The sequence below is a fragment of the Osmerus mordax genome, chromosome 23 (genome assembly GCF_038355195.1).
Source record: "Osmerus mordax isolate fOsmMor3 chromosome 23, fOsmMor3.pri, whole genome shotgun sequence".
Classification (NCBI taxonomy): Eukaryota; Metazoa; Chordata; class Actinopteri; order Osmeriformes; family Osmeridae; genus Osmerus; species Osmerus mordax.
The window spans coordinates 2953956-2964514 of record NC_090072.1 but is presented as its reverse complement, the minus strand read 5'-3'; the positions used below and the strand labels follow the sequence as shown (position 1 = coordinate 2964514).

General features: G+C 42.8%; 2 protein-coding genes across 2 annotated transcripts; both read right to left on the bottom strand.

The window, feature by feature from the left end:
* Positions 1-117: 117 nt before the first annotated feature.
* Positions 118-2766, bottom strand: txnb (thioredoxin b). Its single transcript, XM_067261368.1, has 5 exons — positions 2633-2766; positions 1904-2008; positions 992-1057; positions 687-752; positions 118-508 (listed from the first exon to the last, which is right to left on the bottom strand). Exons 1-5 carry the CDS (start codon positions 2654-2656, stop codon positions 437-439), a joined length of 333 nt encoding a protein of 110 aa, XP_067117469.1. The 5' UTR covers positions 2657-2766; the 3' UTR covers positions 118-436.
* Positions 2767-4209: 1443 nt separating this feature from the next.
* Positions 4210-9588, bottom strand: LOC136967583 (prostaglandin reductase 1-like). Its single transcript, XM_067261424.1, has 9 exons — positions 9531-9588; positions 7634-7758; positions 7477-7522; positions 7211-7267; positions 6714-6881; positions 6030-6303; positions 5085-5190; positions 4773-4891; positions 4210-4604 (listed from the first exon to the last, which is right to left on the bottom strand). The coding sequence occupies exons 2-9, from the start codon at positions 7737-7739 to the stop codon at positions 4494-4496; spliced, it is 987 nt and encodes a 328-aa protein (XP_067117525.1). The 5' UTR covers positions 7740-7758; positions 9531-9588; the 3' UTR covers positions 4210-4493.
* Positions 9589-10559: the final 971 nt, after the last annotated feature.

The window sequence follows — 10559 nt, the reverse complement described above, 5'->3', positions numbered from 1 at the left end:
TGTTTACCTTCTAAGTGCTCATTGAGGATGCGCACATCAGCTTTGATTTGCTTAATGTTTCACCTGGAACAACTCGAATCACTTGAAAGGTTCTCATGTCAAGAACAAAACACTCCAAAAGCTTAGTCATCTTTTATTTGAACCACCCATTCAAAAACAAATATCAAAATTCAACAGCATACTTTGCGATAATATATTTAAAAAATGATTATATGGAACCTTTCGAGATGGAAATTATTTAATTGTGGTCAATAATTAAATGGAATGCTTTGACATACAACGACCAAATGATGGATTATTGCAGTTTCGAAAGGAAATGTATTTGTACATAATGGTTTACAAGTGTGGGGGTGGGGTCACCGTGGTAACAGTAGCATGGGGTCACCGTGGTAACAGTAGAATGTAAAGCCTGTGTGTGCGTGTAGACAGGTCTGTATTAGCTCTGTGCCTTCAGAGCATAAACCTTCTCCTCCAGCTTGGGATAGTTAGCACCAGCAAATTCATCCACCTGAAAAAAAATACATTTAAAAAAAATCCTAATTCATTCAAATCATTATGAATAAATACTTTACCTACAAATACAATATAATCCGATTACTTATTTCCTTGCCAAAATGATTTCTGGGTATCTTGTAATACATTGTAACAAAGTTCCCAAATTCTCTACTGCAAGAATCTAAACTCACCTTCTCTGCATTCCTGTAGAAGTGGAATGTGGGCATGCATTTGATGTCACAGTGCTTAGCCACTTCCTGTGGAGAGAGAGAGGGGGGGAGAAACCGAGAGAGAGAGAGAGAGAGAGAGAGGGGGGGGGGGGGAGAAACCGAGAGAGAGCGAGAGCGAGAGAGGGCCAAAAACCGAGGGAGGGAGTGAGTACACAACGACAAACAGAAAGAGAAAGAGAGACAAACTTTCTGTAAAGCAAGATAACAGAAACGTGCCCGTGTGGGCAAAGCCACACACCCACGTCTCAATAAAACTCCGAACCCACCTCTGCCTCATCCACATCCACCTTTAGGAAAACCACATTCTTGTTGTCAGGTTTGTCTGATAGTTCCTGTCAAAGGAAAAGAAAGAAGCGTCAGCAGTTTCAATACAATATAAAGCCAGGAGGACTGACCATTGTCGCCATATGGCTGATAAACCAATCTGCTGACAGGGCTTCAACGGCCCAATACTGTAGACCTCATCGTACGTACGAATTCAAGAGAAGCCCGACAAGATTGTCAGTGTGGACTTATTTCACAGCTTATTTGGCAGAAGTTGACGTTTATCTGAGCTTCATGAACTGTCCTAAAATTGACATTTTGTTGTTGACTTAGGCTGTCGCCCAAGTGTGCCCGTCATTCATTTGCATCCTGGTTTCAGAATCTCGAGCAGGCCATCCTAGCAGATGTGGTTGCCAGGGCAACAACTATTACAACAACACCCAACGGAGATTAATCAGACTCTAGGGTCAGACAGAAGATAGACAGACTCTCCAAACAGGAGGAGGTCCTCATAACCGACCTGACAACAGCAGCTAACATGATGAATATAAACTAGACTGAGGGCTTTGTGCATCTGAAGAGGGCCTATACTGTACAGTAGGTCTGCTGGCAGTGTTAACCAGGACTGTGTTGAAACCAGCCTTACAATCCATGCTTCACAATCCAAACAGGTCAGATAAATAAAGGCTAGATTAGTCAATACATCGATGGATTTCTACTAAGAGCCTCAATGTGTTTATGTTGACCTATGACCCAAACTAGACCCTAAATCAGGCTGACACAACAAGATCCACCTTCTGGCTGAATGTATAGTCTTGTAGGAGTTTAAGTATGGTCCTTTGGGTGAAATATGCATCTTTTTCTTTTGACTAAAGGGGAGGGGTGTCTCTTGTTGGAGAATGAAAGACACTCACCTTGAAACGAGGAGCAATGTTCTTGCAGGGGCCACACCACGTAGCCGTGAAGTCCACCACCACAAGCTTGTCACCAGCCTGTTTAAGGGTGGCCAAGAAGGTATCCTAGTGTAAGAGAAAGCGAAAGCGAAAGAGAAGGAATACACGAATGGAGGAAGAGAAAAAAACGTTATTAATGGCTTCTTTCTAACGGGTGATTGTGTTCTGAAACACTGATATGTTACTTGTTTTGAGGTTGTATAATTCAATACGTCATACAGTACTGAGCGAGCTGCTCATTAATCTAGTTTTTTTAGCGACAAGTTATTATTCATAGCTTACTCTATAATGATAAACTGACGTATGTCAACTGAAAAGTGGAGAACGTGATATCCGGCTTCACTGGAGAAAGACAGTTCAACTGGTCTATCAGCCCAGGTGACAGTAGTTATCCTAGCTTGACTGAGTGCTAGCTTGCTATGATGACATCTAGGCTTCCCCTAAATACGATACATCTATTAAATGAGCAGCTAATTGAGGAACACAACCGATATTTTAAAAAGTGTTAAAGCTATATTAACGGCTTTTAAATAAATACAAATTATAACGATGGAAACTTTTTTTTATTTGACAGTGATATTTAGGCTAACAAGTAGGAGTGAAACAGCGCGGTGTCCAACACAACTCAATCCCACAAATTGAATGCATCTACAATGTGTAGCCTAAATGAATGTATAAAACATTTCTTACCAGATCTTCAATTTCGATAATCATGGTTGATAGTGGGTTTAACGGCCTATATTCCGCAACTAGTAGGCTACCTAAAGGTGCGAGAGCTCCACAAAATGACAGTACAACAGGGACACGCTTGTCGGCAGGTTTATAACATTCCGCTCGGAAGCCCTGCCCCCAGTGACTTTCCGGAAACAAGCAAGTAACGTAACGTATCGCAGGAATGCACATAAAACGTGTTGACTTGGGCAACTAGTAAAACTGTAGCCTTTAGAGTAGAGAGGGTCGGTCTATCATTTGATCATGCATCTCCTGTGGAATTGACATGTTCCTAACAAAAAAGGACTGTGTTTGGTAACACACCGGACTGGACTTGCATGATAGATAGCCTATATTCTGTAGGCTATTTGTGCGAACTATCTGTTGCATGATAGTAGCCTTTATTCGTTGTAGATTTATAGCGTGTTTTTTCATAAACAAAGAAACCAACTCATCAAGTCTGTTGTCTGACTAGGTTACGCAGCCTCACTTGATTAATTACCGGCATTAAAGCTTTATGATACAATTATATTTATAGTAGGTCTGTATTTATTGTCTGTCGGTTCATTTTGTAACCACGAGTCACAGTGACTTGACAAATTGTCGGCTTACTACGTGCATGGGATTGGATGAGACGCCAAGGCGGTGAGTCAAAAAGAAACGTAACATTAGGTGCGTTCGACATGGACTGCGGCTGCATGAAACGACCGGCGAGAGTAGCCGCTTGCAGTCTGGGAGGAGTTAGGAACGGCTCTGTGAAGTCGGACATTCCAGCTTCTCGTGGTTTGCTGCGTTGACGTCAGTCACGCACCTCATGTCGAATGCACATTGTGCCAAGAGCTGGGCGTTACCTGACGGAAACAAATAACTTATATTGACGGAAATATGATTTCCTGACCATGAATTCCATAAAAAGTTAATATTTAATAATTATATATATATTTAAAGGAATTCATGGTCAGAAAATATAATGTATATTGCTAAATATCATTTCCAGAGTGTCATATAGTACCATTATATACCTACTTCAGTCCAGTTAGCACTTCTAGGTTCATTATCAGTTAAAAGGTCTGAATTAAACTGGTTTCAGTTCTTCATATAAATGTGCTAAAGCCTAACCATGAATCTAGTCCCCTAGCAGAGTGAGAAACAAGCCCCTAACCATGGAAACAAGCTTCTTGTCATCATTCAAACAACCTAATGAATTTCGAATCAGGGTCTAAAAATACAGCCAGTTCTTTCAATTCAACAAAAGGTTGAACTCAACAGCCTGTGTTGGTGCTTGAGTCTTGCTCTATTATTTTGGAGTCTTTTAAAGAAGGTTCTTTTAGGATCTTCAAAGGGTTCTTCTAACCGCTCTCAAGTACCTGATTAGCATCCATGACAAGCAGCTCGTTTTAATGACCTAGCCCACTAAAATACAACTTACAGACTTAATTTACTTCTAGGTTGAAGAGATTCTTGGAACCACTTGCTATGGCACCCACATTGGACACTTGTGATGCATTTAATTTATATTTCCAACACAAGCCAGCAAACATTTCACAAAAGCCAGAAAACTGATTTATTACAAAGTTAAAAATATTCAATTTTACAGAAGGCAATAAGTACATGAATATCCAGATTGCGTTATTATGACTAATTTGTTTTAGCTCAGTACAAGTTGGATCATAATCTGCTGTAGGGCAGAGTAACATTTACTTAATCGATTTCATAAACATCATGGTAATCACTAAGATCTGTAACAACGACAGATCTTTACAGGATAGAAAAATGGGATCTGGAGGAGCAATAGGAATTCCAGAATGGGTGTCATCATTGGGACACAACGTGTTCCACCTTATACTTTTATAACGGCCTTCCCAATGTTCTCTCCTTTCAGCATCCCCATAAAGGCAGAGGGCATTTTCTCAAAGCCTTCCGTCACATGTTCCCGACAGTGCAGTTTCCCCTAAGGAGAGAAAAAAGCTATATTTAGCCTCTTCATAGAAGGATCCCCTCTCTTGTTATTATCGATGTACCCTGTCAGCTCTCAAACGGATAAAGTCAGATCACATCAAGCCCATTTTGAACGGAAATCCATCTGGATCAATGAAAATGCATTCCAGGTTGTACTTGCCTCTTTGGCCCAGGCCAGCAGCCTTCGGATGCCCTCTGGGTTCTTGTGCTGCCACCTATTCACCAGGAAGCCCTCCATCTTCAGCTGCTTGAAGACCATACTCGTGTGGGGGTATGGGCCTTAAAAACAAAAACAAAGAGATAGCAACATGAGCAATGTTGTGTGACGCACTGGCCAACACCACCACCTAGTGGCCGTTTGCAGTCACTACAACACCTAACGACTGAATTTCCATTAATTTCATGTTTTAAATACGAAATAAGAAAATTCCGATAGAATTCGTTCTATCAATCCCAAAGGAAATTCATGTACCTGTCTGTGGTGTGGTATCGTTATACAATGAAATTCCTCCGCACATTGCTATCCTTCCAAACTGCTTCATCTGGGGCAAGGCAACACTGAAAAACGGGCCTCCAACCTAGAAAAGAGAACCGATTTGAAGTACTGCTAACTTCAGATGCTTCTCTCTCATCAAAGACACTAAAAGCCTTCTGCCAGCCAGCCCACAGTAGCATTCACATCCATCCAGGTGTCTCTGACATACATGAAGTTATGAGAAGTTTACATTTAGTCATTTAGCAGACGCTCTTATCCAGAGCGACTTACAGTAAGTAAAGGGATATTCTCCCCGAGGCAAGTAGGGTGAAGTACCTTGCCCAAGGACACAACGTCAGTTTGCAGGCCAGGAATCGAACCGGCAACCTTCTGATTAACAGCCTGATTCCCTAACCGCTCAGCCATCTGACTCCCAGCCATCTGAAGTTACGCAACGTTGAGATAGTAGTGTTTCGTAACAAACCTATCCTTGGCATTGACCACTGTAACTGTTAGAACACGTAGAACCCGTAGACTAGAGGGGCTCGATCATTCCGAGCCGTGGCTCCATGGCTGTGGAATGTCTTGCCTTCCTTTCTATGTTGTGTGACTTATGTCAAATCTTTTAAAAAGCTATTTAAGCCTCTGCTATTCAAGCAGGCTTTTAGTTTGGCGAGTTTTTTAAATTATGGTTGTTTGTTATCTTTTCTATTTAAAATGTTCTTGTATCTTAATTTGTGGTGTTGTATTGCATTTTGTTGTGAAGCACTTTGTGATTTTTATCTGTGAAAGGTACTATACAAATAAACTTAACTTACTAACACACGAGTTAGTTAGATAGTTGTACTGCTGTAACTATGCATTATTTGTCACTTCGCTTCCAGCTAAACGAATGCATATACACACACAAGACGATTCAGCATTCGATCCAAACCCGCTTACGTTTTCAAAGAAGCCGTCGTATCCATCTGGCGAGGCGGCCTTCAGAGTTTCCTCAAGCGACGTGATGGTTTTGTAGTTGAAGGCCTCGTCGAAGCCCAGGTCCTTGAGGAAGGCCACCTTGGCGTCGGAGCCCGCCGAGCCCACCACCTTACAGCCCTTGATCTTGGCGATCTGGCCCACCACAGAGCCCACCGCTCCTGCCGCTGCGTTCACCAGCAGGGTCTCTCCTTCCTTGAGATCCAGCACCTCCTCCAGCCCATACAGGGCTGTTAGGCTGGAGGGACACAGAGGGGGGGGGGGGGGGGGGGGTTAGGGTTAGGGGGGGAAAAGTCTGCTATGATAACGCTGTAAACATTTTTATTACTAATACGTGCTTATAAAAGGGAAAATGCTTCCAACTAATTAAGAGATTAAAAGAAGATTAAGAGCGTTAGAAAGTTACATTTAGGTGTGAATTTAATAAATGAATAGGCGTTTGTGTAAATGTATTGGTGAGTCTACCTTGGACACAAACCACCAACTAAAAACCCTGGAGCCAAACCAGGGGCCTGTTGCATAAAGCAAGGTTATCAAGTAAGCCAGGCTTATCAGTTACTTTCCCTGACATACGCCTGGAGGTCCCATCACGGACAACCATGTTGTTTCCGGGGACGCAGTCACAACATATCCTGCAGCTCTCCTCACCCGGGCATGCCGATGCCGCCTAGTGCCTGGGACAGGGAGACCTCCTGGGGCCAGTCTGCCTGCAGCAGGGTCAGGCCGGCCCCGTCAGACAGGCTGTGGGTCCTCCAGCCACACCGGCCCACCACGTGGCTGCCCACCGGGAAGGAGGGGTTGTGGCTCTTGATCACCCTGGACAACAAAACGCAACTACATCATTTACACAGGTCGAAAAGTGCGTGAACGCTAGTGAGAAAAGTGAATCGAGGACACACAGGGTGTGGTCAGAGTGGTTATCGTGTTAAGGAGAGTGGGTGGACTGTGCAAACAATTGACCTTGGAACTGAACTACAAATAAGCAATTTCAAACATTACATTCTGGCTCCGGTAAATCTCGGCCATGCGTCATGGTTGAGATTGGAGAAACAGTGTGTGGTATAATGTGCGTGTGTGTGCGTCAATATGTGAGTGACTGTGTGAGAAGGTGTGTTTGTTTGTAAGAGTGACAGTGCAGAACTCACTTGGCCACTTGAGATCCCATCATCACCTCTCCAGGCTGCATGCGCATTACATACGCTCTGAGGACCGGGCAGATGAACATGAGAAGACAACAATCAGAGACGTTCCATGGTCCAAGGCCAGTAAACACTCGAGGGTAAAATCACGGACATGTGAAAACTTTCAATATCTCGGTAGCAATCAGCCATACTGACAAAGCAGGTGACTGTTGCAGGTGAAATGTTACATGGAGGGGAATTTGCAGGTGGCTTATTTTAAATCCCCTTACCTCATGTAAGGGTCCACACTGAGAAACAAAGCTTCCAGGAGCATCTCTGAAAAAGACAACCAGACAAAGACCTATTTAGAAATTATATCACCAGTACAGATCAGGCGGGGCCATTGGTATAGGTCACAATGATAGGTAATGTGATACTGTTATATACCTCCATCTTTTGGGTCAGGAAGCTGTTCCAGCTGCAGTCTGAAGTTGCTGTCCTTGGGGAAGCCCTCAAAACGCTCCGTCAGAACCCAAGTCTTGGCTTGAACCATTGCTCTCTGTTTAGGACAACTATAAATCGAAGTGTATGACTGAATGTATTTGTTTCTAACCCAGGCACCAGTGACTGGATGTCTAATTTATACTTTGATTTTGTGTATGATTATTTGTACAGTAATAGCATGAAAGTGTAATGGCTCTCAGAATTAGACATGAGTGACATATGCCTGCCACATGTACATGCAAGAAGGTGTGAGTGGCTTAAACCAAGGAAGTTGCCAAGGGTGTTGGTAAACTGGTAGCCTGGTACTGGCAGTGCATGAATGGGTGAATGGCAGTGTTTCCTCTAGTATTTTTTTTTGCAGATAGTTTTAGCAAATAAGTGTTTCCCCTACCATTATATTAGGGGGGTGCCCCGCCCCCCCAACGGCACCCCCCGCCCCCCTGGAAGGTCAAGTTAATTATCATTTTTTATATATATATATATATATATATATATATTTTTTTTTTTTTGATATAGCGCCAGATCACAAAATAAGTCATTTAAGGTTACCTTTCCTATAAAACCGGTCTATAGCTTGCTCTTTTATTAAACAAACTAAATGGCCTTATGTTAACACAACGGCATGTCATTTCTTTCTCTACATGGTCGCCGTCTTCCATGTAGAGACATGTAAATGAACTGACAACACAAGTTATACGACTTACAGTTCTCAAGGATGCACACACGTGTCCGTGCTATTCTCTGACATGCACTTTAACCCCAATCACTGCTGATAGACGGCCTTTTGTACAGCCCTATTTCTGATACCTTGGCGGCAGAAATGTAGCCGTGGCGGCCCGCCACGCCAAAATCAACATAGAGGAAAAACTGAATGGCAAAGCAGTAGCCTGTCATACAACCTGGCACAGAGTAGCAACAATACCTAATCTATCGAGGCAATACCTTAAAGGGGTCATTGACTGCAAAACCGAGTTGACCTTGTCATAGATGAATAACGACAGTTCGGTGGGTAAAATGGACATACAGTGAACCTCAAGCCCCATTGACACCTCTTTCCTATGCAAATCTCACAATTTGAAACTGCCGCTGTAAAACTGTCTGTTTCCAAAAAGCCTGCGAATGGACGTCAGCTCGGTGGCTCCACCTTTTTTGGCTCTGGTCTGTACCTTTGTCACGCCCCAAAATTGACATACACATCCGACCATATGCTCATCACAACAGCAAGCTGTAAGTATGATTTTGTCACTAACAGTTATCAGCAATGCTAACGTATCCTGTATCTAGCATATATAGAAAGTGTGATTATTTAGTTTATTGGCAATGGTTGCATTAGGGCGCATAGAACAGCACCCGGGCCATTCGGACACCTTAAGGAACAGTGTGAAATACCCTGTAAAATCAGTCAATGACCCCTTTAAAACAAAAGCTTGCAGGCTTCAGCCATTGTATAAACTCATCCTTCTCCAACCAGGCTTCCGCAAATGTACATTTCCCAATTTAGGGGTCTGTTTCGCGACATGTGGTGGGCGACACATCACCAAACCACGCATTTCGCAAAATACGTGACAAATAGTCATGGGGAGGGAAATAAATATATAAATGCATACTTTTTGGAGACAAACTCTTTGGACAAAGCTTGAACAAAATGTAATAGCCTACCTCATAAAATCGAGATTAAGACTTTTTAATACCTTTTTATGGGCCTTAATTTTCCCTAAATGGATTTATCAACTGTTAATACTTTTTAAGACCCCGCGGATACCCTTGTTGTCGAACACCATCCATTCAATGCAAAACCATGCCACCCCAAACATTTTAGACAGGACCATTGCATACTTACGAATCGCCGTTCTTCTTGCAGTGCTGATGATCTATTGAATTAGACCTGGTGAGACGAGGCTTTAAACCTTGGGGGCGGGCTTGTCTCCACCGGTTAGAAGATAAAAAAAAAACGTGATTAACATAAAAATATTTTAAAAGTTTACGTCATTTCGCGGTATTGAGCGTGCGTGCGTTTGGATGTAGCGCGCGCTCAAGAAGGCTTGCCAAAATTGGTCAGCAACTAGCAAGCGAATTGTTCTAAAACGTTTGAAAACTGCCACCATAAGCCATTTCCTCGTAGGATCTTGACGGTAAGAGAAGACATTGGTGTGAACCGAATGTGCTTTAAAAGTCACGTATTTTTTTAACTTTGGGTTTGGCTAATGTGAAGGAATGATAACTATACTGCTAATCAATGCTGCCATACCAATCACTACCTCAAGTCCTATATAAAACGTGTAATGCTTTATACTAAAACATATATCCAATTGTGATCAATTGATTTAATAAAGAACAGATGGGATCATGCAACAGGATATTTCTGTGTAGTAAGATCTTGCTGAAATGTATCTGTGTAGCAAGATCGTGCTGAAATGTAACTTTGGTGCGTGGGCAAGAATGCCGAGGTCAGCCAAACTGTCTTGGGAGGCAAGTTTGTGACGCTCAAGGACCGGTGTGAGCACAATGGGGCTACTCAGTTAATGGGAAGAGTGTCAACTTGGGAGATAAGGTGATGCTGGGACTAGGGTTGCCACCTTCAATACAGAAAAATAAGGGACGCCTGCCGCAGCTGGCGCCACACCCCTCGGGGCCACGATGACCACAGGCCCGATGACGTGCCAGTGGTGGTAAATCACAACTTAAAACAAAATATTAAGATTGATACATGGACATTATAACAACATATCTGCTATTGAAATCAGTGTGAACAGATGCAATCAGTCTATCTCTATATCACAACTCAAGTGGTCATATCGTCATGGCTGAACACAGCTATGACGATAATAAACATAGGCCAACAAAGTTTGACAGTGAGACCACAAAAAAT